The sequence below is a fragment of the Delphinus delphis genome, chromosome 10 (assembly GCF_949987515.2).
Source record: "Delphinus delphis chromosome 10, mDelDel1.2, whole genome shotgun sequence".
Lineage (NCBI taxonomy): Eukaryota > Metazoa > Chordata > Mammalia > Artiodactyla > Delphinidae > Delphinus > Delphinus delphis.
Genome location: NC_082692.2, coordinates 21,688,145 through 21,715,903, shown reverse-complemented (window position 1 = coordinate 21,715,903; position 27,759 = coordinate 21,688,145). Strand labels below are relative to the sequence as shown.

Below are 27,759 nucleotides of genomic sequence, written 5' to 3'. Positions count from 1 at the left end.
AGCAGCTCCTTTATTATAGCCCAACAGTTGTGACAAATGAAGACACATCCAAGAACAGATAATGAAAAATTTTGAATTATTGTCATTGTTTCTCATATTCCTGAGACTCTTGAATTAATATAGCAAACCAGTCTGAAGATAAAAAGCTAGAAGCTTTATCAAATACATTATGTCTGGTAGAATGTCTACACTGAACTAACTCAAAGTCCTGGTAGTAGTTTGGGTTTTATGTAAGAAATGGCATAGATTTTTCTAGGAGGTATTGATGTACTTACTCTTCATTTGAAGCCAAACTGACTGTGATGGTTTTATACTTTTCCAATTGGAGTGTCATGTTTATCTCTTCTTTATTTCTGACTTAGCTTTATCTACTTTCTGGAGGAGCCAGGATGTTCTTTTCCATAGGTGTCAAGAATACTGATCCAAGGGGAAAAATGAATTTAAGGTCAACCCTTGAGTAACAGAGTGCCTAGAAAGTAGCATTAAGTGTTTATGCAAAAAACTCAACTTGTGTAAGAGTTAGACATTAACGTAACTTATAAATATATGCAGTAGGTGAAGAAATGTTTTAACTTAAAATTATTTCAAAGATTCCAGATTTATTGTGTTGTCATTGCTTTACAAATAAGAATGGTATTTTCTTTCCCATCTGACTCCTATTGTATATGCAAATCACCACAATAATGTGAATAGCTATTTACATATTTTATGTGACAATGAAATACTAAAATTGTTCAAAATATGGAATTATACATTTGCTGGAGGGTTTAGGATTTTAACCTAGTAGATAAGGCACTATTTCCTGATTCTGAAAAAGGATTTCCTTCCAGCTATGTTTTTATACATTGATACATGGAATATATAACTATTTCTGCATTTTTAGATGTCCTCATATTCATGTTTGTATTTTTATATAGATAGTAAAATAGAATTTGTTTATAATTATCTGTTGATTGTTCTTCATAGGTAAGTTATTTTTAAACAAAAAACATCAAAAGCACGTAATCACTTCACGTCTTTGAGATAAAGTTAAGGCTATAGGAGAGTTTTCCAAGACTATCTACTGAGTGGAGTAGAGAAAAACAAAAAGGCACAATAACTGGATTAATGAAATTTCCTTCCTTGTACCCAGTATTACGGTGATATATAATAGGTTAATTCAACATACATGGGAACTTATGGTTCTTACATATAGAAATTGTTCCATTGCTAATTTCCCCAGAGACTTCTGCAGTAAATACTATGAAGTGTGTATTAAAAATAATGCATAAAGCAGGTCTAACCATTAATAAGTCCTCTCATGCAATGGCATATCCAAAGACCTTTAGTCCCTATTGCTGTGCTATTGGACTTGCCAAACAAACCAAACTTAAAATCTTATTAAATTGAAATGAAATTGTAATCCCAAAGTAACAATCTATTTTTCCCCCTTTTCTTTCCTTCCTCCCCACACCTAACCTGAAATGCCCTGCCTTTTTTTTCCTAATAGTCTTCCATCTGAAAGGACAGCATTATACCTTTAATTTTAACATTCACTATTTTTCTCACAGTCTTACATGGAAATATCTTGTTATATCCTGCTCTATCCCCAATACCTAAAATAGAGGCGTGGCACATAGCATGCACTCAGTAAATACCTGTTGGATTAATGAATAAGAAGAAAAAGGTAAAAAGTCCTTGGCAGCACAGAACTTAGCCTCACAGAATTGAGGTGGTTTGGAACATAGTGAATGGGACCTACCCTGAGAGTGAGAAGATCTTGATCATTGTCCAATTAATAGGAATGTAATGTGATCCACCTATGTGGATGTAAGTTTTCTAGTAGCCACATTAAAAATGTAAAAAGATAGGTGAAATTAATTCTTAATGTATTTTATTTAAACCAGTATATCCAAAATATTATTTTAAAATAATATCTTATTAATGAAATATTTTACATTCCTTTTTCATACTAAGCCTTTGTAATCCAGTGTGTTTATACTTACTACACATCTCAATTCAGTTATTAAATTTTCATTGGAAGTACTTGATCTGTATTGAGATTACATAAAATTTTGAATGGAAAAAATAGATTCCTATACCCGAAATACTCCGAACATACTTAAAGGTTTTCCAATAACTGAATTGAGTATCAGTTTTTAAATTTAAATTAAAGTGAAAAAATTTAGTTCCTCAGTTGCGTAGCCACATTTCAAGTGCTCGATAGCCACATGTACCTAGTGGCTAATGTATTGGACAGTGCAGATCAAGGATAAAGTGTCTATTTGTGGTTGGGTCAAGGGGCAAAGGAGAGGGTAGCAGCAGAAGTACGGTATAGAGAGAAGAAGGTCTAGAAAATCATTTTGTGGGGTAGTAAAAGGGTCTAAAAGTGCTGGCCATATATAACATTTCTAAGTTGAATCTTATTGTATATGATGTGGAACGGTCATGGAAATCAGATTATTTTCCTATAGAGCAGTGGTTCTCAACTGGGCTGGCAGGGCGGGGGAGAGATTTTGTCCCTCAGGGAACATTTGTATCTCTTAAGAAATTTTTGCTTGCCACAAGTTGGGGCTGCTGGTATCTAGAGGGTAGAGGCCAGGAATGCTGCTAAACATCCCACACTGCAGAGGACAGCCCCCCACAGCAAGAAATTGTTTGGCTGAAAATGTCAGTAAAACCAAGGTTGAGAAACTGTGCTCTAGAGGATTTGAGTAAGAAAGACTGAGAGATCTATTCTTTTAGAAACTTAGTCTAATTGCCTTGTGATATTACTAAGGGGAGAACAGGTTGTTTTGAAGCATTTCAAAATTTCTAGCAGTTTCACTGTTGATGGACTTTTTGATTAGACTATAAAGAAATAATTTCATGCTCAGAATGAGATTGTAGACACATTCAATAAAGATAACATAAATAATATGTGCTGTGCATGTAAGACTCAACGACCTTGGGATAAGCTGATCTGTTCACCTTCGTATGGCTGTGGCATATGACCACTGTCTCAATTATAATTGATGTCAATATTGGAATTACTTGTCACTCTTTTCTTTCTCTATCACCATCTCTTATTTTATCTTTGTTCCTTTCCCTATACCCTTGCTCCTTTTTTATCACTCTCTTTTTGTTCCATCCCCTTCTCCTCTATCTTGTTCCCCCCTGTTCACCAAGGCCCGTGCATACCTCCGACATCCTCTCCTACCCCAACTCTCATCTGTTTCCTCCCTTTATAGCTGTTGGCTCCTCATTCAAAATCACCAGTTTAACCACCATTCCCCAACTGTATCTGAAAGAACTGCCCCCGTACTCCCTTTAGATGCCTCTTAAAATCACTGTCTGTTCATGAAAACTACAAACTACAAGTTCTTGCCTCCCTCCAAAAAAAAGAAAAACCCTCCAAAAAATTTGGGAGGAGTGATGCATATGTTTTTGACACAACTATTTAAGAAACTGCCTTCCATGTTTAGGGTTCTTTTCGAGCAGGTGCCATCATTCCAGGATGGCTCTCTGCTAGAACTCAGTGGTTCTCATTACGGCGTCTAACATATTACACCTTCTTTTCGAATAACTGTGGCTGTGATTGAACTCAGAGCTCCTCTTTCTAACTGCTTGCATCCTCACCAATTTTTTGTGCGTTTCTACAGACTTACTAGGACACTGCCTAATCCTTCATAATACTAACAACTACTTAGATCTCCTTCAACCTCATGCCCCCTTTGCCTTATGCCAGCAGTTATCCCAGGTCCCACTGGACTTTCTTCTCTTGCCACTATCACTCCAGGCTGTCTCTGGCCCCAAATCTTTCTGTACCTTCCTGACTCTTATCCTTGCCCCTCTGGTCAAGATCAGATGGTGGACACTGTGGTGGCAATTTGGAATCAACACCAGACTAAAAAGGGTAGCATAGTCTCAGTGCTCCAAACTACTCTTCACTCAGACTTTGAGGGTGTACAACTCTAAGACTAGAACAGTTCTTTATACACAACAGGTATTCAAAACTACTACCTGAATAGAATGTTCAATCATACAGAGTACGTTAGAGGAAAATCAGTCTGTCATCGTTTTTACCCATTTAAGTAAACTTAATGTTGTGGTAGCCAAGATCATCTTTCTTACCATTGCAGAAGTCTCTAAATTCAAGGATAAGATCAGAAACATGAGTTTCCCCTTTAAAGACTGTGAACAGCTTCTACACATGACAGTTTTTTAGCAAGACTGAAGGTAAAGGGGGAAAAGCTATCATTCATTAAGCATCTAACTTTATTTTTTAGAAAACGATGTTTCTAATACTAAAGATTTAATACTTTACTTTTCATGATCATTAAAAAATCCTTTGTTTCAAATGTTTTGAAATAGTGCTCAGATAAATGAAAAAACAAGTATGAGTGTGAAACTTGATGCCTTAAAATATTTGTATCAGTTGATGTATACATTCAAAGTAAACTTACTTTTATTTTTTTATAAGGAGCATTATGTTCAAAAGATATAAAAACTCAGTTTATCTTTATGGTGTTATGAAGAATGATTTAAGAGTCACCTTCCAATAGTAGTAGACACAAAATGATTCTGGTGCTTTTCCTACTCTCAAAGCAAGTATGTGTAATTAATGTCTTCAGTAAGAGATTAGATCACTTCCTGATCATTTTGGTGATGGCTATTCCTAGAATTAGTGGTTCGTGGCAGTTTGATGGTGTTGTAAATTTGAACGTGTTGGCCTTTGGTCACAATTCCTGTCATGCTATAAAACTCTCAAACTAGTGATGTAAAACTGTCGCAAATACGTTCATGAAATGCTAATACATTCCGAAGCCAAAAAGAAAAAGAAAAACTAAATTGTTCACTGTGTCTTAAAGTATTAGTGTCCTGAGAGTCCCAGTTTCTCATTAGTATAGGGTAACTGACAGGGGATGTTACCTTGTAAAGGTAATTACACTCTTTTTATAGAGATGAGGTAGTAAGTTAAGCTTTCAATTTTGATTATTAGGTTATTGTATTTACTTAATAGTCATCTTTCTCCAATTACAATACACTCTAAGGCTGAAAAAGTACCACAGAGTTATTTTTACTAAATTACTTTGTTTTAAGGTGTTTGTATTTTATCTCCTATTGCTATTACAGCCTCTTCAGCTATCTCTTTTGCTACCTTCCTGAACTCAGAATCACATACCAAAGCTGGAAGTTACCTTACCAATGATTGAACAGCAATGTCCTTGAGAAGTTTCTGCAGTGATAAAAAATGGTCTGGATCTGTGCTGTCCATTATTGTAGCTACCAGCCACACGTGGCTATTGAGCAGAAATGTGGCTAATGTCACCAAGGAACTGAATTTTCCACTTTATTTCAGTTAAGTTTAAATGTATATAGCCATATGTGGGTACTGGCTGCCATATTTGACAGTGCAGTTCTAGACCAACCTCTCCCGATCTCCCTCAGTTTAAATGACCTGAGATTCAGAAGAGAAGTGACTTATCCAAAGTTACAGATCCCTAACACACTCCATCATCCCCCTTCCCAGCAGCTCCCACTGATGACTTATAGCTTTCCTCTCCATTTTAATGTTTTTCTTAGCCTGCTATCTTTCTGGTGGTTTCCTCATTTTTTTATCACTGGCAAAGCAAAATATTCCACAAAATTATTATATTCCCCACTTTAAGATAAGGGATATTTAGGCCATTATATCACTAATGATGGGGAAAAACAGTATGGTTTTAGTTCTTAATTTCAAAAGCAGTTTTCATCTATTTTAACTTAATACAGCATACCCGGTGGGCTTCTGTTATATCATCTGCACTTTGCAGAATGGGAAAATGAAGGCAGAGAAAATATGAATGTCTTGCCTAAAGTCATACACTGAGTGGCCAAGGAAAAAGGAGCCAGAGTTGAGAGGCAGAATTCACATCTTTCAACCAGGACCAGGAAACATGGTTATTTGGGGCTGCAAGTGAGCAATGCTGGCAGTGGACAAGGCTTTCTGAAATAACTCTTAGTTCCTTCCAAGAAACTGAACTACTTCAGAAATAAAAGGAAATTTTACTCAGGTAAATTCTCTGGTGCCAGAGAAATTTTTAATGATGATTGAAGCTTTGCCTACATCAGGATACTCAAGGTCTCCAAGGCAGATTTCTCTGATAACTAATTAGGCCTGAGTGTCTAAAGAACTTTTGTTACTTCCACCATATTAGTAGAGCTTATTTGCTGTATGAATTCTTTGATGTCTAATAAGGGCTGAACTTACACGGAAAGGCCTCCCACACTCATCACATTCATAGGGTTTTTCACCTGTGTGGATTCTCTGATGCTGAATGAGACCTGTGCGCCCGCTGAAATCTTTCCCACATTCTTTACATTTATAGGGTTTCACTCCAGTGTGTACTCTATGATGTCCAATGAGATGTGAGTGTTGAATGAAGGCTTTTCCACATTCGTCACATTTATAGGGCTTCTCTCCAGTGTGAGTTCTCCTGTGTTTACTAAGGTCTGAGCTATGACTGAAACTTTTTCCACAGTCATCACATTTATAGCGTCTTCTTTCCCTCTGTTGCCACTCGAATCTGCCTTCACTTTCAATAGCATCTTTGGACTCAGGATACTGAGGAATAGCTTTGGTAAGTCTGTTGTTTATTTTCCCAAGGAATTCCATGTCTTTGGGTATATCTTCCTTCTGGGACAACTCTTCATTCTTAGTCTTGGTTTTATCACCTGTAACAAATGAACAGTATACAAACAGGTCCTATTCTAGGTTTAAGAAGCAAAAAGCCTATGGAATAAAGAACATGTAAATGTTAAAAATGTATTATAAAAATGAAAAGTCACATGCAATGCAAAAATTAGATATTTGGCACCATCAAAACATATATTGACAATATAGGGAAGAAATTAAAGAAGAGGCCAGTAAGGAAGATAGCAGGATACATTATTTGTGAATAGATTATGAAGAGAGGAAAAGGCAAAAATGTGGATGAGGGGTTACCTGGCAATCCTGTGCAAATGCAGAGTGGCAAATAGGAACTACACACATGCCAAGGATAACTAAGAGGGATAAACAGGGAGATTAGAAAACAGATGGGGAGGGAGGTAAAATTTTGGGAGAAACATGAGGGGTCTGAAACCTAGGTAGTAAGTGGGAGCAAAACCAAGTAAAAGTGACTGGAGAAGGTAATGGGATCAGGGGTCTGAGAGGAATATAGTGAGTTGGAACCATTAAAGGAGAGAAGTATGTATAAATAATAGTTAGCTAAAAGCAGAGAGAGCATGCAGGTCAGGATAAATGGAGGAAGCTAAGCAGGAAGTAACAGTGAATGGTCTGGTGTATGTGCTGGGTGGAATCCTTTTTCTGAAACTGACGTCCTCACTATCATCTCCTCCTGTCTAAACCCTAGCTTGGTGGTTCTCAAACTTTATTGTGCATCAGAATCATCTGGATGGCTTATCAAAACATTGCTGTGCTACCTACCCCCAGAGCTTCTGATTTGATAAGGCTGGAGTAGAACCCTGAAATTTGTTCTTCTTGGTATGACAGACACTGCTGGTCCAGGGACTGCACTTTGAGGGCCACTGGCCTAGCTATTATTCAAGGTCCATCTCAAATGCTGTCTCCTCCAGGAAGTCTTCCCTAACCTCCTAAATCGGATGTGCTCTCTCCCTCTTTCTGATTCCCATATCCTCAACCCCAAGCTAAGCATAGAACTTGGCACATAGCAAGTACTCAATAAATATTTGCTGAGTTGAATTCTATAAGAAAATAGGTGTTTTGATGATTTGGAGGGAATAAACCTATTTGGTCTTAATGCTGGGTGTCACCTATTTGGTTATGATGAAACCTCCATCTCAACAGGCCTAGGAATCCCAACTGTAGAACAATCATTTAATCACATATAGTTATATGTGATTAAATGATTGTTTTCAGTGGTTCACTCGGTATGATGGAAGAAGCAGCAAGAGCTACTAGAACATTTCAGTTCCTGGGCTGGGTATGGAAAACACTGGCTCCGGACTGAGCGCCATGAACCCCATTCTTCATTGTCATCACAGTGTCCCCATCCTACCAAATCTTCCTCAAATCTTACCATCCTCCTTACAATATATTTTTTTTAATCAGGCAATAAATTTCTTGAAGTTTGGTTATTTGCTCTAAAGTGATATTGTTTTGGAATCTAAATACCATATTATCTCAGGCTAGAAATTACAAGGACTGGATTAGAGCCAGAAAGTCCAGATATCAGTCCTGGCTTTGCTTTTAAAATTATTTAAATGTTGGCAGATTATAACCATTTTGGTTTCCTTATCACCTCTGTGCCCTCCTCCTTTCCTATAGTTTGATCAGATGACGAAATGTATGATAAAGCATGTGTAAAAGTATAGCGTGTGGCAGAAGTACTGCTAAGTTAGTAGGTTAATGATCATTAAGCAAATCATAGAAATCAGAGACACCCCCATACCATTAAGAAAAGTGTTTTCAAACATCAACATATTGGCTCAACAGCTTCTTTTACATACTGGAGTCACTGATGGTTGGTTTTCGGTGGCTTACTGATGAAGATGAATATCTTTTAAAAAAGGATACAAAGAGTTGGCACTTATGGTCAGTTTACCACCTTCAGGGGAATCTACCAGTCCTTAGGATGAGTCTCTCTCCTACAACTTCAGGAGAAGTCTGGAGAAAAATCCCTCACCAGGACTTGAAAAGATTTTTTTTTTTTTAAATACAGGGTCAGTTTTCCTTGTTCAGCAATTCAAATTACAACCCTCTCCCTTACATCTGCAATTGAACAACATAAAGAAAATTGTATGGAAACTGTCAAATGGGAACTTTTCTCATCTCAGGGACCTGCAGTCTACTTGGCCAACTGGAGTTTCAGGGCTTTATGTATCTCTTCCAAGTGCCAGCTATTCCCAGGCTAATAGGATTCTAGGAGATCTTGTTTCAGAACTGACAAAATTAGGAGTATTTCATTTTAGCATCTTCTGCCAAGGCCATTCTTCCAATTTTATTTTGGCATATCCAAGAGTCCCTATCAGTTACATTCCAGGTAAGCCCAGTCCTGCTCGTCACTGAGATGAGGCTATGTCCATAAAGACCATTTGATTACCATATGTACAACTTGCTTGACAGTCTAGAGGGAAAGAACAAGGTTAAATGCTGACTGAAGTGAAACTGGAACAGAGTTAAGTAGACAATCACTTACTGCTACCACAGAGTCAGAGTTGTGGGTTAACAGAACATCCAAAAATTCCCTTTGAAATACCTGACAATGTGCTACAAAGAACTGCAAAACACTCGGTTCTCCAAGTTCTCTCATATGTGAAGATAATTCTGTATTAAGTGACCACTATTATAATTTCCAGGTATGTTTACAGAGACGAGTCCCATTACCCTAGCCAACGGCTAATACTAATAATCTTGCTGAAAGATACAATGAAAATTTTAAAATGAGATATTGCATAAAAAAGTCTCTCTATTTAACAATAAATTTATTTTAAAAGACACTGGCTTTTTGGTATATTATCATGATGGTTTTAAAAAATTGTTCTACTAGTAGACAGGAGCCCCAGCTTTCCCTCTAACTCCTTATGGAAACTTGGAAAAGTCACAATCACTGTGGGTATATCTGTTTAACTGTAAAATGAGGATTTGGACCAGATGTTACATTCTTTTAATAAAGTTGAGAGGCATTTCTTCAAATGTATTTGTTGTGATTTCTGCAGGGTTTTTTTCTTTTTTTCCTTTGGTTTTGCTTTGATGGTTTTGTTTTTTGTTTGTCTGTTTTTTGGCGGGGAGTATAGTGGTAGTGGGAACACAGATAAAAACTGTGTAAGATTGCCAGGGCTGTACCTAAGAAAAAAGTCATATTAATACTGTTCAATGCAGACAAAGTAGACTTCCCTAAGAAGTCATAGGCCTCAAGGATAGCTAGATTTCATGAGGTATCTTTTGGTAGATTAGCTTAAGAAAATACAATTCACATTTTAACTGTATAGTATTCCCTTGAAAGGTTATTTTGGTAGCAGCACATGTGTAAACCTCTATAATTTCAGGTATAGGAAGTGTGTAATTTTCTGGACTTACATTAACGGGAAGCAGAGTGAAACTGGTCCAGAAGTATTAAAAAAAAACAGAAGGAAAGATATCTAGAATTTAAAGTTTTGCATAGATAAGCCATTAGTCATAATAATAATAATTCTCCGTGTTCTCTGCAATACAATTTAGCACAATAGACACGTTAAATTATTATTGCGACCTATTTTATAAGTGCGTGTCCTATCTTCTCTGAAAGGTGAGGAGAGAAACTTATACGGCTTCTCACAGAAAAGAGGTGAGGATTCCACAGAGTTAAGCTTACTAAAGCTTATTAAAATAGTCTGACTCTTTCAGCTTCTGCCTCCTGATACTCTTGGTAAGACTCATTAACTTCTAAATACCAAACTCAAAGGACTCTTATCAGTCCTCATCTTGTGTTCTATTAGTAGCATTGATTACATTTGGTGAACTCCTCCCCCACCCCTTGGGCCAAATAGCAGCTTTTAAGTGTAATGAAAAACTGAAATACAGTTCTTTCCATGATAGGGCAAGGGTAGGAAGGGAGATAAGATCTTCCACAGTGAGGTGAAGGACAAGCAGGAAAACTTAAAAGGGAGAAGATGAAAGAGAAAGCTCCTCTGTAACCTAAGGAGCAAGCTCTTCCCTCATAAACACAGACTACTGCTCCTTACCAGTCCTTTGGGGCTCCCCAGATTCCTGCTCCTGCTGGGTCTTCTTGGGATGGAGCTGGATAGTCAGTGACTCATGTGGCCTTCTCAAGGGGGCCAACGTGTCCAAAAGTGTGTCCTGTCTTTCTGAATTGGCTGGGACCTGGGAACAATGAAGTATGATTGGGCTTGCAAGGTAGATTTTGTGAAAGAACGGAAAGAACTTCAGAGAAAGATCAAAAGAAGCATGTGCCAGGGACCAAGGCCATGGAAAAGAGGACAAATTCTGATGCAACTGCAAATGGCAATAATGACTAAAAATGAAGAGACACAGTCTAATTTGTACAGTTCAGGACACTGGAGAATAAAATTCGGTGCCTCTAACAGTGATCTGCAGAGGTCCAGAATCAGAGTCTGGGGACTTGAAAGGTACCTTAAAGATCATCGAACCCAACTTCCACCAAATGGGGCATTTCTTCTATAACCATGTGGTCCAATATGATAGCCACTAGCCAGATGTGGTTACTGAGCACTTGAAATGTGGCTAATACAAATTGAGATATGTGAAGTGTAAAATACATTCAAATATTGAAAACTGAAATTAAAAAATGTAAAATACCTCATGTTTAATATTGATTACATATTTTTGGTTAAATGAAATGTATTTAATTTCACAAATGTGGCTACTAAAAATTTAAATCACATATAGGGCTCACATTATATTTAATTACCATATATTAAATGTATATTTAATTACATGTATTAAATGTGAATGGGTCACAATTAGACCATGCTGTTCTGTATTATCCTTATTATCTACTTGAACCAAACCTTGAAGGGGAGTTTTTATTACAAGGTAGCCTATGTTACGTATAGGTAACCATGAATGTTAGAAAATTGTTTTCCTGATACCTTTATGCCTTCCTACAGCTTCTCACTGATCCTAGCCTTCCAAACTGACATAGAATCAGTCTAGTGTCTCTTTTTAATCAGTCACACTTCAGTTATTTGACACTGGCAGTCAGTCCCTAAGCCTTGTTCTTCTCTAGGGTAACATATTAAATACCTTCAGGTGTTCTTTCATATGCTTTTTGCTTTGGCTTGGTCTAAACCCTGCTCTCTCACAGCCAAATGACCGCCCCCTTCCCACCTGCTTTCGAGGTTCATCAAGCTCTCTCTCCAGATCCTCCAGCACAGTCACCGCCTCCTCTCCAGTCTCTGGATGGTGTGCCTGCACCCATGCTTGCAGGTCCCTAGGGAGAATGCTCAGGAACTGTTCAAGCACCAGCAGGTCTAAAATCTGCTCCTTTGTGTGGCATTCTGGCCTCAGCCACTGGTGGCAAAGCTCCCAGAGCTGGGTAAGAGCTTCACGGGGTCCAGGTGCATCCTGATAGCAGAGCTTCCTGAAGTGCTGCCTGAAGAGTTCCCTTCTGTGAGGACTGTACTTTTGTGAGATGGAGTCCTGTCCCCCATAATGGTCTGCCTTAACTATTAAAAGTCCTTTTTGTTCCTCAGGTTCCAGGGATGTGGCCATTCTGGGCTGTTTTTCGGGAGATTAATCCTCTATCTGGAACTGATTCAAGGAGAATCTCTTAGAATCTTGTCTCAGAGAAAAATCTGTTACCATAGAGAAATGACAAAAGCTGCTGTGAACATAAACACTGATAAAGGGAAGCAACCAGAACTGAGTAGAGAAAACAGTCTGACAGGAGGCTGTAAATAAGAACACTGAAGCAGGAGCATGCATTTGAATCTGGGCTGTTGTGTAATTTAGAGCAAGTTACTAGCTCCTCATCTGTAAAAATTCTCGTGTTTCTCATAGGGTCGACGTGTAGATTAAATAAGTATGCGAAGTCCTTGGCCTGAGAGCAAGCACTAAATAAACGCTAAGTGTTAATAGCGTTGTTAAAAGCCTCTTTCATTCCACAACCTGAGATGTACGGGTCCCTAGGATGCAGTGGTTGTGGGGTACATGCGCCAACTCAGAAAGGGGGTTAGGATGAATGCCCTCGCAGAGCAACTCGTAACCAGTGTTCCCTTTCGCTCCGTTCTCCCGGGATGTCGGCCCAAGTCCTCTCTCGTAGCTATGTCTGGAGGGAGGGGACAGCCTGTGAGGGGGAGGTGTGGGGAGACAGTTGCTTTAGACCACGACTATGCCCTGCCCCCTCCTCCACCCAGGAGCCGGGAGAGACTCACCTCGCGCCGAGAGGTACAGGTGCGACAGCTAGCGTCTTTTGGGCGGCCCGAACAAAGGTCAGACTCAAACCGACCAATCGGCGCTGGGTCGCTGTCAGCAGGGCACTTCCGGGCCGCTCTAGGAAGCCTCGCCTCGGTGGCGTCCGCCGGGCTGCCCACCCTCAGCTCTAACCCGCGGGCGGCCCGGTTCCTGTACATTGAACTGATGGGACTTAGGCGCCCGCAAGCTGTTTTTTTTTGCTCTTAAAAAAAAAACTTTTTCCCTCTCAAGATTTTCTTCCCCCACTTAATTATTAAATAAGTAATATGGGTATGTAATGCATTCACATGGTTCAGTGTTTAAAAAGAATTATAAACTATAGTGGAAAAGAATCTAAGAAGAATATAGGTATAACTGAATCACTCTGCTGTACACTCGAAACTAACACAACACTGTAAATTAAGTAAACTTCAATAAAAAAGATTAGAAAAGAAAAGGATAACTGGCCCCCGCATCTAGATTTGACAACCATTTTTCGTGACATATGCTATATCATTCCATAGGTATATTACGCAGGTTTAGATTCCCTCACCCTCACCCCCAAATACACCCATACACAAATGGTAACAGTTCTGCAACTTGATTTTTTTTTTCCCTCCTACTAATTGATTTTGGAGATTGTACATAAAGGGCTTCTTCCATCTTGCTCTTTTTTAAAAAGAATAATCACATAGTATTCAGTTATGCCATAATTTATTAATAATTACACTATTGATGGTCAAGTAGGTTGTTTCTATTCTTTTATTTTTCAAACAATGCTGCAATAAATTACTCTGAACATCATAATTTCTTGTGTGTAAGGATATACCCATAGTATATATTCCTAGAAAAAGATTTACTAGAGCACAGAGTAGGGGCATTTGTACTTTTCTTAGTGCCAAATTACTAATCATAGAACGCATCTGTGACGTTTACCTATACTTGCCAACGCAATGTTATGAAATATTTTGATCTTTGCCAAGCTGATGGGTAAGAAAAGCTTAGTTTTTTTTTCTCCTTTCTCTTTCTTTCACAAATATTGATTATTCACCTACTGTGCCAGGCACTGTTCTAGAAGCTGGAAGTAGTTTAAAGTAGAACAATGCCCGTGCCTTCATAAAACTTCTAAGTGTGTGTGTGTGTGGAGGGTGGGGGTAGGGAGGCAGGCAATAAACAAACAAGAAAAATATATAGTGTATCAGATGGTGGTTGTTAGTGCTCAGGAGAAAATAAAGAAAATATGGAGTTTGGGATGACAATGAAGGAGTAATGCAATTTTTTTTTGCGGTACGCGGGCCTCTCACTGCTGTGGCCTCTCCCATCGCGGGCCACAGGCTCCAGACGGAGAGGCTCAGCGGCCATGGCTCACGGGCCCAGCCACTCCGCGGCATGTGGGATCTTCCCGGACCGGGGCACAGAATTCGTGTCTCCTGCATCGGCAGGCGGACTCTCAACCACCGCGCCACCAGGGAAGCCCAGGAGTAATGCACTTTTAATAGGGTGGTCATTGAGGACCTCACTAGTACATTGACTTGAGCAAAGATTGAGGGAGATGAGTGAGTGGGCCCTTAGGGGTAAAGGGGTTTCTGGGAGAGGGATAGAAAATGCAGAGGCTTGGAATGGAGAGTATTTTAAATAATCAAAGAACAGGAAGAAGACTTATGTGTCTGGAGCTGAAGGAGCAAAGGGTGTTGGGAGTAGAGAGAGAGAGAGATGAAGGTCTTGCATGAGTGCGAGGATATTGTTTTGTACTCCAAGATGAAAAGCCGTTCAGAATTTCTGAGCAGAGGAGTAGCTTAATCAGACTTAGGCATTGAAAAGATTTTTCTGGCTGCTGTGTTAACATAGACTTGTAAATGTGAAGCTATTGCTACCTTGGAGTGGGGAGGGACTTTCTAAGTGTGACATAAAAAACCCTAAAGACATAACTGAAAAGCCATGAAGAGAAAGATAAACGGAACTGGTGATGGAAAAGTTTAGGATTTTTGAATGAAAAAAAAAACCACCTAAAATATAAGCTCAGAGTAAAATATACCACACATCTCAAAGACACAGGGCTGATTTTCCTAATAAGCAAAGACCTCTTGAAAAAAAAAAAGAAAAGAAAAACGTGAACAGGCCAGTAGAAAAATTGGCAAAGGACCTAAGTTGGCATTTATAGAACACAAATATTGATAGACAAAAATGACTGTTAAAAAGTATTCATATTTACTACTTAAAGAATTTACATTAAAACAATAATGAGATTTAAAAATTCTTTTCCATTACTAAAGACAAAAAAATCGATAATATTCAATATTAGAAAGTGTGTGGAAATAGAGGCACTGTTAGTTGTATATTTTTGGAAGACATCTTAAAATTAATGTCTGTACTTCTTGATCCAGCAACTTAGCTTCTTTGAATTATCCATATAAAATACTTATACAAATGTTTGAAAATGTGTACAAAGAGACATTTTTTATTTAAATGGGGAAACTTGAATATCCAGCATTTGGGAATTTAAATTTCTATATACCCAATCACTTTTTAAAAAATTTTATTTTATTTATTTGGCTGCGTTGGGTCTTCATTGCTGCACGTGGGCTTTTCTCTGCTTGTGGTGAGCCGGGGCTACTCTTCGTTTTGGTGTGCAGGCTTCTCACTGTGGTGGATTCTCTTGTTGGGAGCACAGGTTCTAGGCATGTGGACTTCAGTAGTTGTGGCTCATGGGCTCTAGAGCGCAGGCTCAGTAGTTGTGTCACACGGGCTTAGTTGTCTCGCAGCCTGTGGGATTTTCCTGGACCAGGGCTCGAACCCACGTCTTCTGCATTGGCAGGCAGATTCTTAACCACTGTGCCAGCAGGGAAGCCCTTATACCCTGATCATTTTTAAAACTAAAAACTATAAGATGCCAAAGACATACTGAGTAAAAAAAGTAAGTTACAAAACAGTATGATATGATCATTTTTGTAAAATAATCATCTTAAATGTGTTCTCAGTGATTATCACTTGGGGTAAACTTACAGAGAACTTGCATTTTATACATTATATATTTCTGTTAAGGTTTAATTTTTATAAAAACTTAATACTGGTATAAATAGAAAAAGATAATTGCTTTTAAACCCTATTTATTCTTCACAACTTACAAACAATTTTCCTGTTTGGAGAATGCCATCAATATCTCTTTTCTCTCTCTGAAATTCTTTGCCTGACAAGTCATCCTGCAAAAGAGTATAACTCCTTTAAGATGAAAATCAGATCTAACTTCCCTGTGCTTCAGGCAAATATAAGTGATCAAGTAAACATGGGTGGAACATTTAGAAAGCGTAGAAATGAGTGACTTTCATGTAAGCTTTAGAAAACTCTCCTCTCTGGGGAGAAACATTTAGACAAAGGATACCCCCTGTTCTTCTTTCACTAGAATTACATGATGGAAAGCCAAAGCCCTTTCCCTTGACTGGCATAATATGTCCCTCATAGCCAACTGAGCAAGTAAAACATCTAGAAAATGCTTAACTATTTCCTGTTCCCCCTTTAGTGCACGGTGTACTATTAGCATGTTTCTCCCTCCTTATTTAGTGCCTTGTTGTATCAAATTCTCTTATCAGGTTTTCAAACACAAACCTTGCTAGAGGCCGTGAACATACTGCGTAGCCCAGAGTATTCTTCAGGTACCCCTGGCTTCAGTCACTCGTCAACTTCAGAGAATCAACACACCAGCGCCTTGGAGCACCAGCTGGGTAACTTGAGTGGTTGAACACCAGACAAAATGAGGCTTCCAACCACTGTCACAGATCCTGTTAAAATCCTGGCTCTGCCCTTGGCTTAGGTATGTCCTTCCTCTACTTGGATAAAGCCTCTCTGACCTCTTTACTAAGGCATAAGCAGACAGTCTATGTATGACAAGGAGAGTCCTCCCTTCTCCCCCTCTGGTTATGTCTTCCAAAACTACCAAGAAACAAAGCAAAGCAAAACAAAAACCCAGAAAAAACACTAGTGGACAATTTAAAAAAATATCAGCACTTGGTAGATGTATATACTCACTTGCTTTCATTATTTCAACAGAGAGAAAATAAATGAACTAAGAATTCAACTGAAGAAATCAGAAAAAGAATGAGAAATTCCCAAGGAAAAGGTTAGAAAAGAAAAATAAAAGTAAATGAATTAAAAATAGAAAAAGTCATGTTAATAACTAAATCCAAGAATGAAATCTTTGTAAATGAGCCCATAAAAACAACAAACCTATGGTAAATCCAAGTGAGAGAAGAAAATTAAGTTATCAATGACAAATAATAGCAGATGAGGTAAGTATGCTACCAAAATTTTTAAAAATCTTAATGAAATTGATCGTTTTCTGGGAAAAAACCATTAGTTCCGAAATTCATTCAAGAAGTAGAAAAATCTAAAAAAATCAATCCTAAAGGAAATAATTGAAAAAACTATCAAAGAATCATCTCCAGAAAGGCTCAGAAAATTCTGTAGCATTTTAATTTTTTAAAAGTATTTATTACATGTGTAGGATAAATTCTAAATTTTCCATTTGGAATATAAGACAAGTAGAAAGAAAAGAAGAGAATAGTTCCATTTTCATCACCTAAATACAGTCACTATTGATATTTTGTTGTCATTCCCTTCCAATTTTTGATATTTTTAATCTGTTTTACATAGTTGTGTGATTTTATTCTAAAAGCACTTTAACAGGCTATTTAACATTTTAATATAATAAAAACTTTTCATTTTATTACAAGCTTTTCATAAGAATAAATTATATATAGACATTGAGATATAATAAATAGTGCTTATAGAAGAGGTGGAAAGTTTACATGAGATATATATTGATAATAAGGTGCTTGGTATAGTGTGTGGGACACGGGTTCAACAGACGGTAGCTATTACTGTTATACTTTGCAAAGGGCTTTTCCTTTTGCATATATCATTATTTAATTTATAATGGATATTACTATCTCACAACATCATGCTTTTTCCTCTTTAGTGGAACAGGCAAGCCACATGCCTCGCAGAGAGAGGCCAAGAATATATTATTGCTCCTCAGGAGAATCCTTCTGCTTGTTTGGTTTTGCTAAGAAGGTAGAGTTCAGGCTGAGCAGAGTTCAACAATTTGGGGCTTAGAGTGGTAAAGAGGGGCGTCCTGTGTCTCAACACTCAGAGACCCGTGCAGGACCAGGATCCTGAGTGGTAAATAGAGTAGTGAACTCAGGTTTGGGTTAGGATCTTTCATATGAGGGATTTGGCCTACATGGCATAGAAATAAAGGGTTGATTATTACTCTGAAGTCACTGGGAGGTTAACGATCAAAACATGGGCTCTAGCCTCTACAAACCCTCAACCTCCCCTTCATGTTTCTTTAAAGGTTGCTTTTTCATTTATTATGTTTTCACTAATTTTGCTTCCATTTCCTCTTTGAAGTTTGTTTTTCTGGCATCTCTGGTCTTTCCCTTTTCTCCCTAACTTCTCTTCGCTTTCTTCCTCTCGTAGAGTTTATCCCCATCTTTCCATTTCTTAGCTGCTTTTTCTTTTCACTTCTGCCTACTCTCCCATTAAGGCCTCATCCCACTGTTTTCCCACAACTGCTCCTATTACTGAATGTTTCACATTTCAACGGTTCTCTTTCCCAAATGGTCTCTGCTTTTGGCCTTGCATTTTTTCAATTTTTCACTTAATGTTGACTTAATGTCAACATTAATGTTCACTTAATGTCAACATTAATGTTCATTATTGTCACAACATTAATGTCAACATTCACTTAATGTCAACATTAATGTTCACTTAATGTCTTCATGTGTTTTTATGTTTTTCATCTCACCTGATTAACTGGTCTCTAAGAATTTGGTTAGAAGCTATTATAATTGACTTTCAATAGATTACCTATACATTCTATCTAAAGAAAATTTTAAAGTGGCTTTCCTCTACCTTCAGGTGCTCAAAAGTTACATTTTAGAATTTATTATTTAATCTAAATCTTCAAACTGTTGCTAGCAGAAAACCCTTTCTTCAGAGAAATCTTATTTAGAGGCCAATATTTAAAACAAATTAAAATGAAGCCGTTTCAGTGGTGAGAGACCTAGAGCCCTGAAGCCTCTCTGAGAAACCCTTAGGGCAGGGGCAGGGTTCACACAGACAAAATGAATTAAGGGGGGGATATAACACAGTAGGAATCTGTGTGGCAGTGGGGACCATGTCCAACTAGACAACAGTGATAATCAGCTCCAGTCAGTTGTTCCCACATGGGAATGTGGTGCTCAGGGTTGCCACATCATGCATTTTTGTAAGAGAATCTGGAAAGTCAGACTTTATGTGAACTTAAGTAGTTGCAATAATTTTATATCACCAAAAAAACAAAAACACTTTGTGAGAAAAATGCATGTGCAGGCCAACTACAGCCCATTGGCCTGTTTGCCCTCTCTGGTTTAAGATGTGAAAGGTCACTGGGAAATTGCATGGTAAATCTTCTTGCTCTACTGCCACTAACACATCCTACCCGTGCAAATCATAGTTCATTCCAATATTACAAAATGGCTTTTGTATTGCACAATGTTTTAGTGTAGGTAATTGATTGGTTAATGTATTTTATCAAGCTAAGCAAAAATTCATGGTTTTTAGAAAAAATGCAGATCAGATGTTAATTCTAAATTCACACTTTAGACAAGATTATTATTCCAACTCCAAAGAAAACGGGAGAATAAAAAGGGAAAGGGAAAAGAAACAGTAGTAATCTCTAAAATCTTGTTTATTGTCTAACAGACCATTTAGATAGCCTGAGCCACTTGCTTCAGAGAAGAAAAGTTTGAGAATATGGAATGAGCCCTTCCAAAGTCCCAGTACATCACATGATGTGCTTAGTGGCAGAACATCACAATGTCTTGCTTGGTAAGCTGTCAGGTGTCTGCCTATTTCAGCCTCTATAAGTATTTTCAAATGACAGCTGAAATTGCAATAGGATCACAGAGTTCCCTACATCTAGCTGTGCTTTTCTGATGTCCCACAGGAATGAGCATAGACGGAAAATTCTACATCACTCTTGACATCGCCAGGGCTTCTCTCCAGTGTGGATTCGCTGATGTACAATGAAGTGTGAGCTCTGCCGGAAAGCTTTTCCACACACATCGCATTCATAGGCCTTCTCTCCAGTGTGGATTCTTCGGTGTCCCAGAAGATGTGAGCTATAGCTGAAAGCTTTCCCACACACATAACACTCATAGGGCCTCTCTTCACTGTGTATTCGCTCGTGCCCAACAAGAGCTGAACTATGACTGAAAGTCTTTCCACACTCATCACATTCATCTGGTTTCTCCCCACTGTGGATTCTCTGGTGACGGAAGAGGCCTGAACTCTGACTGAAGCTTTTCCCACACTCACTACACTGGTATGGCTTCTGTCCAGTATGGACTCTCTGATGTTGTATCAGATGTGAGCTCAGAGAGAAAGCTTTTCCGCAGTCATTACACTGGAATGGTTTCTCTCCTGTGTGGGTCCTTTGGAGTTGAATAAGGCCTGAGCTGTAATGAAAAGCTTTCACACTCATCACATTGGAAAGGTTTTTCTCCAGTGTGGGTCCTTTGATGCTGAACAAGGTGTAAACTGTAATAAAAGGCTTTTCCACACTCATCACACTGATACGATTTTAATTGGCTATGTATTCTCTGATGGTCAGTAAGTTGTGAGCTCTGAATGAAAGTTTTGCCACATACATTACATGAACAGGGTCTCTCTCCAGTGTGGATTCTTTTATGTCTAATGAGGCTTGAGTTTTGAGAGAATCTTTTTCCACATTCATCACATTTATATCTTCTGTCATTTGAAGTGTTTCTCTGATACCTTTCTGTCCATCCTTCATGTTCTTGGGTTTCTCCACATTCAAGAGCCTCTCCATTGATTTGGTCTGATAACTTTTCTTGGGATTCCATATCTACAGTAAGCTCCTGCTTTTGAACCAATTCTTCTTTCTCAATTCGTATCACATCATCCGAAATAAAAAATACAGTATTCAAATATCACTGAAATATACAGGAAATAAAATGAAACACTTATACTAGAAGTACACAGCTTCAATATACCAACAAAATGGTTTTACAACGTTTGAGGAGGAAATTGGGAGATGACAAAAGAAGAGAGGACTAGCAGTGGCTGGACTGGGAGGGGGTGATTCAAGAAAACAGTGGAGAAAAATCAGGGAGGATTAAGAATGGTCCAATGAACAAGCATCATAAACAACAGAAGAAGACCTAAGATAAGAATGGGTTCAACAGGAAGGCCAAAAGTTGAGTAGAGAGGGATGAAAGAACAGAAACTGTGGGAGGAACAAAATGAAACAGGAAGCTGACAGTGGCAGGTACCAAGTTGGGAGTCATGAAACAGTTCTGTGCAGGTTGCTCTGAAGGCCTCTAGGATCAGCCACAGAGAAGTATCACGTTTGTAAACAGGCAGGACAAAGAGATTAGAGTCTAGACACAGGGGGTAAAAGAGGATGTTCTCATGTGGGGACAGACAGAAATTGCTTTAGCTCCCAGAGACATTACTACTCTTCTTGCAAAGAACACTGGAAATCTGTCAAACCTGAAGCTACATTCTGTGGATCATTCGAGATTTCCCAGGAAACCAGTACTAGCACAGAGAAGGTTCTTTAGCAGACCCTAGACTCCCATCTGACCTCATCCAAGGAAAGCATGATTCCATAATTCCTCTGCCTTTCTTTCCTACAGAGGTTCCTTTGAGCAGAGTCCCGACACCCCCCACTCTTCCAGGGTGGGAGATGTGGCCACTTCCTCAATGATCAACAGTTTCTGAGAAAAAGTGAGATTGTCCCATTCAAGCCATGTTCTCCCTGAAGTAATCACATTTTTAGGACCCAGAGTAAAGGGCAGAATTTATAACCATGTAGAAATAGTGCAGGGAAAAGTGGTTTGCTTTGTGTTATAAAAGATATTAAATGGGAGAAAAAAGGGAAAGACTACTATGGAGCCAGTTGAAGATCTACGATGTAGTACAAGTCAGACCTAACTCTAAGCAGAAGCACTGGGCTGACTGTGCCAAAATGCGTTGCCTAAAGAGACTCTGGGATGAGGGGTGAGAAGGAGCCATGGTCAAACAGCACATTCCAGACTTCTGAGAGTGTGGATGAGGGAAGAAGCTCACTGGCAGTCTGCCTGAGAAAAGTGACAGCCACTTCTGGGTCCTGGAGCTCCCATTCTGTGAAGGGCAGAAACCCAGAGATAAGGCAGAGCTGAGAAAGAATGTTGCCAAGAGTGAGAGAAGCCTTTCCTCGGGGTTTCCTTTTAGGACAGGAACCTGCAATAATTTCCTCACCAAACCAGCTTGCCACTATGGTAAAAAACCCTCATTGTTAGTGGTTTATATAAGGTTATCTTAAAGTATTTAGGTGCTTTAAAACTTTAATTTATGTTACAGTTACATTAGATATATCTGTGTAGAAGTTAAAGGCAAATTACACAAAGAGATGCATTTATGCAAGAACATAGTCTTTTAGAGCCATTAGCAAATAAAAAATGGCTACTGCAGATGGGTTACAAAGCAGCATTGCACATATAATAGAACTAAAATCCGTATCAGCATGAGAAAAAAATTTATGGATTAATATAATAAAGTACAGCACAGAAACTCAATTTCTAACTGTCTAAAAAAGGTTGGGGGCTTCCCTGGTGGCGCAGTGGTTGAGAATCTGCCTGCTAATGCAGGGGACACGGGTTCGAGCCCTGGTCTGGGAAGATCCCACATGCCGCGGAGCAACTAGGCCCGTGAGCCACAACTACTGAGCCTGCGCGTCTGGAGCCTGCGCTCCTCAACAAGAGAGGCCGCGACAGTGAGAGGCCCGCGTACCGCGATGAAGAGTGGCCCCCGCTCGCCGCAACTGGAGAAAGCCCTCGCACAGAAACGAAGACCCAAGACAGCCTAAAATAAATAAATAAATAAATTTAAAAAAGGTTGGGGAAAATGGTATACTTCTAGGCAGGATGGCGCCATGAGTTCACACTTCAGCTCTAAATACACTGAGTAAAAAATAAAAATAAATCTAAAAACCCATCTGTGCTAAAAAGTAAGATAAACATCTCTGCAGACCAGAATGGAAACAAAAATACACACGGTGGCTACAGTTGAAGCTGTGGGTCTGCTGGGCCCCAGAGAGTGACTGAAATCTTAGTCCCAGAGGAAAATGGGGACCTAAAATTACTTCCTGAAAGGAGTAGCACCAGCTCACTGCTTGATGCCAGAGGCTGGGTGGGACACGCAGGTACACACATACACAAGCACACAGACACATACAGAGAAAGATACAACTCTGACCAAGAACCATGTCAAGCCACCTGGAAGCCTGTGACTACACTGGTGATATTTGTGTATGACATGAAACAGGAGCCCTAAAACCTGCTTCCAGGGGGCCAGGTAACAGTAACAACAGAATAGCTAAACATGGAAGCAGACGATGTTAAACAGATCAGAAAGAACTCAAAGTGAGCCTAGATAAGAAAATTTCAGAATGAATGGAACACTAAGAAAGATGGTTCACAAAGTCAATTGGAACATGAATTCAATCCAGATGAAGTTATTTTCATCAAAAATCCTGAAAAATTAGTAGAATAAAGATACCTAAAAGAGCTAAATGATGACATACCATCCATGGCAAATAAGCATGGAATTATGAAATAAAATAAGCAAAAATGAAACAAAGATATGTGGTATAAAAACTAAATAGAAATTTTAGAAGTGGATAAACTAGAGACAGAATAAACTCAAAGATAACAGAAGAGGAATCCACTAGGATGTACCACAGAGAGACAAAGACATAAAATATGTGAAAAAGTGGCTAAATGAATAGATTGATAAGTAGGTTCTAATCAGTGTATTCTGGGAGTTCCAGAAGAAAATAATATAAGGAATTTTAAAAGCAGCACAATTTAAAGAATTAGTAGCTGAGAATTTTCCAAGAATTGAAGAAAAACATGAGATCTTAGAGCAAAAGAGCATTTTCAGATGAAGCAAGACAAACAAAAATAAAACCCTATCAGGACACACTTTTTAATGAAAATTCAGATCATAAAGGTTAAGAGTAAATCTAAAAGCCACTAATGGATAAAGATGGAATCCCTAAAAAAATTTAAAAGGCAGTAAGACTGATAGTAACCTTTTAATAGCAAATAGAAGCTAGAAGACAGTGAAGTAGTATCTTCAAAATGCTGAGGAAAAAAAATTGTCAATTAGAATTTTACACTAGCTAAACCATGATTAAAAAGGAAGGAGGGCAAAATAAGGGTATTTTCCGACATGCAAAGGCTAAGTCTACTACCCAAAGAATCTTGCTAAAATTATTATTATTTTAATTTTTGAATTTTATTTTATTTTTTATACAGCAGGTTCTTATTAGTCATCCATTTTATACACATCAGTGTATACATGTCAATCCCAATCTCCCAATTCATCACACACACACACCCCCACCACGGCTTTCCCCCTTTGGTATCCATACATTTGTTCTCTACATCTGCGTCTCTATTTTTGCCCTGCAAACCGGTTCATCTGTACCATTTTTCTAAGTTCCACATACATGTGTTAATATACAATATTTGTTTTTCTCTTTCTGACTTACTTCACTCTGTATGACAGTCTCTAGATCCATCCACGTCTCAACAAATGACTCAATAAAATGATTATTAAAGGATGAACTTCAACAAGAGTGAATCCAGAGGAAAGGTGCTGACATGTAAGAATCGTGCCTCAGAAATTGATAAAACATGTCAGAAAACTTAACTAACATCTTAGTATTAAAGAAAATGTCCATTTCACATTTAAAAAAGAAACTGGTTCCTAAGAATGACCAACTGTAATCAATGGAAGGAGCTTCAGACAAGTGAAGTGGAAATACAATATGCTAACTGCTGTGACAGGTATGCACAAGAGGTATCACATAACTCAAACATGTAGGAAAGTATCAAGAAAGGCTTCCTGAAGGAGGCGACAGCTGAGGTGAGTCTCGAAGAATAGCTCTGAGTCGGTTTGGCAGGCAAGTGGAGAAGGTATGGTCACAGGTGGTGTTTTATGAATCCAACAGGGTGGTGATGTGTGTGGCAGTGCAGTGAGGGTGGCTGGGAGAATGTTGAGCATATTAGCAAAACCCAAATATGTCATGGGCCTGATAGGACAGGGAAGGAAAGAAGCACTGGGAGGAAAAAAATGGGCTAAATAACTAGAAATCTCCACTGAAGAACTGAAGAACAGGGTAGCAGGACAGAGAGAGCTAGAAGAGGAGGAAGTATGAGCAACAGCCTTCCTGATGTTCTCTGCCCAATGAAATGCTACCCGTTTTTTTTATGACCCAGTTCAAATCCCAGCCATTCTGCTACCACCAGGGCCTGAAGAAGTAGATTTCTTCTCCTAAGAACCTGATCTCCAATTTGGCACATAATCATTCACTGTCTCAAATCAACAGCTATCGTTTTATGGATACTCAACCCCTTTAGGGCAGGGATCCTCAGAGAACCCAGAGCTAGGCTTACACACAGTGAAAGGTAAAGATTTACTGACTTCTTAACAGGACCCACAAAGCCCCCATTTTCTGGTTCCTGACCATCTTCTCTCTGCTACTCTGCCTGTCTCTCCACGTTCCAGTCACACTGGCCATCTTTCAAACCCACCAATTTCTTTCACACTTGTTTTTGCACATGCTCTTTTGGCATGGAATGCTTTCCCCTCTATTATTCACTTGGTTAATTCCTACTCTACTTTTAGGATTCAGTTACCATGTTATTTCCTCAAAGACACCTTCTCTGTCATCCCTCTCCCCCCATGTACAATCTATCATGGCACATTTATTTGTTTAGTTGTTTGTTTAATGCCTCTGTCATCAGATTATTATAAGCTCCATGAAAACAAAGATCATGTCCACTTTGCTTACTACACCTAGTGCCTTTCACAGTGCCTGGCATATAATAAGTACTCAGTATACATCTGCTGAATGATGAATGATTCTAAGGTCTCCAGGCGAGCCATATGACCTAAGTGTCAATACTAACCACAATCCTGTTGCTGTAGAGCGTCCTGAGATTCACCCTTAAGCTGGATCTCCATGGGTTGAGGCTGGAGATATGCTGCTTTCTTAGCTGGGTCCAGAGGTACTGATGTCTCAGAAAGAACTTCCTGTGCACAGGCCTGGGTTGAAACCTGAGGACAAGCAAGCTCATTTAGGCATCTGAAGGGCCAACAGAGTAAATGATACCCAGAGACCCCACAAAGGACCAGCCTGGAAGCTCACTCCCAACTATCTCTCTGCTGAGCATAGGGCCCTTTCCTACCTGTTGGCCTGATTCATCCAGCTCCCTCTCCAGATCTTCCAGCATAGCTACTGCCTCCTCCCCACTCTCTGGTTGAGGCTCCTGTACCCAGTCCTGGAGCTCCTCAGGCAGGATGGTCAGGAACTGCTCCAGCACCAGCAAGTCCAACATCTGCTCCTTGGTGTGCATCTCAGGCCTTAACCACTCACAGCAGAACACCCAGAGCTGGCTCAAGGCCTCATGGGACCCAGGAGTCTCCTTGTAGCAGAAATGTTGGAAGAGCTGGCAGAATAACTCCTGGTTGTTTTGGCTGCTCCCTTTTGTGCCAGATCTCTGACTCACAGCAAGCCTTTTCTTTTTTTTTTCTTGCGGTACACGGGCCTCTCACTGTTGTGGCCTCTCCCGTTGCGGAGCACAGGCTCCGGACGCGCAGGCTCAGCGGCCATGGCCCACGGGCCCAGCTGCTCCGCGGCATGTGGGATCCTCCCGGACGGGGGCACAAACCCGTGTCTCCCGCATCGGCAGGCGGATCCTCAACCACTGCGCCACCAGGGAAGCAGAGCAGGCCCTTTTTTATTAGTTACTTCGAAGAGCCCTTTTGGGCTGGAAGGAAAACAGCAGCTATTGCCACTCCAATGGGCCAAGAGGAGGATTGCTGATACGTGTTATCCTTTAGGGCACACTCCTAAGGTTACAGAAACCATAGTTAAAAAGATATGTATATGCAGGCTGCTTCAATATTTGAGCTCACACACTAAGTCTAATCTTTCTGTTTTAGAAGAAAAAGGAGGCTCAATCCCAAATTAAAGAGAATTCAATAAAGAAAATTAAAAAAAATAAGTTTAAGGCAATTCAAACCTTTTTCCAAGTAGGAGAAGGGAAGTTTGTCAGGAGACTGCATTTTTGACAATACTGGGAATATTGTTGGATGCTTGCTTCCTCCAAATAACACCAAAACAATCAGTTGATAAGGCCAGCCCAAGTTTATTCTTAGAGAGTACTACTTGACAGAGTCTTAGTAGTGTCTCCCAGGGAAGAAGGCAAAGTCAGGATATTTATGAGGTTTTGGGGGCTTAAGGCAGATCTTTCAAAGCAGGATAAGGATTGGGCAAGGATCATGATACAATAGTTTAGGATTGATGGGCACAGCAAGGTGCAGAATTTGAGTTGACGGTTACAAAATGTCTAGATCCTATCCATTGAAAGTTGAACAGTTTGATGTTCACATAAATGGATTGAGGGGCAAGTTCTTGAAACAAATATAATTATCGGCAACTTTTACTTTCTAGGGCAAGAATTTCCTGGAATGGTAAAGGTATGTTGCTAAAGAAGTGGAATAGTGGAGTTACATTTAGGGAAGACAGTTGAACAGTCAAATTATGTTAGTGTAGGTAGTAGGCTGTGTGGGGGTAGGTGGTTTCAGTTTTCCATGTAGCAACAGACTTAAGCAGGGCCTATGGGTTTGCAGAAATGTGGATTACCAACTAATTAGCATGGCAGGCAGTGGTTAAGGGCACGGGCTGTGAATTCCAAAAGACCTGGGCTTGAATCCTCTTTTCTTATGTGTGGTGGCTTAACATCTCTAAACTTCTGTTTTCCCCT

The 27,759-nt window shown here is 39.3% G+C and overlaps 2 protein-coding genes across 4 annotated transcripts; both read right to left on the bottom strand.

The window, feature by feature from the left end:
- Positions 1-25,979, bottom strand: LOC132432706 (zinc finger and SCAN domain-containing protein 16). Of its 3 annotated transcripts, none has more exons than XM_060023448.1 (4): positions 25,900-25,979; positions 11,813-12,235; positions 10,687-10,825; positions 1-6,675 (listed from the first exon to the last, which is right to left on the bottom strand). In XM_060023448.1, exons 2-4 carry the CDS (start codon positions 12,194-12,196, stop codon positions 6,155-6,157), a joined length of 1,044 nt encoding a protein of 347 aa, XP_059879431.1. In that variant the 5' UTR covers positions 12,197-12,235; positions 25,900-25,979; the 3' UTR covers positions 1-6,154. The 3 variants fall into 3 exon arrangements, with proteins under 3 accessions (XP_059879431.1, XP_059879430.1, XP_069397196.1); XM_060023447.1 differs by lacking the exon at positions 25,900-25,979 and adding an exon at positions 12,859-12,898 and having other exon boundaries at positions 11,813-12,279; XM_069541095.1 differs by lacking the exons at positions 1-6,675; positions 25,900-25,979 and adding an exon at positions 12,859-12,898 and having other exon boundaries at positions 10,673-10,825; positions 11,813-12,279.
- On the bottom strand, positions 17,365-26,024 carry LOC132432708 (zinc finger protein ZFP2-like). Its single transcript, XM_060023450.1, is given in 3 exon segments — positions 17,365-20,391; positions 20,393-20,871; positions 25,900-26,024. Coding segments are annotated over 2 exon segments (891 nt in total). The 5' UTR covers positions 20,782-20,871; positions 25,900-26,024; the 3' UTR covers positions 17,365-19,889.
- Between the last annotated feature and the right edge of the window lie 1,735 nt (positions 26,025-27,759).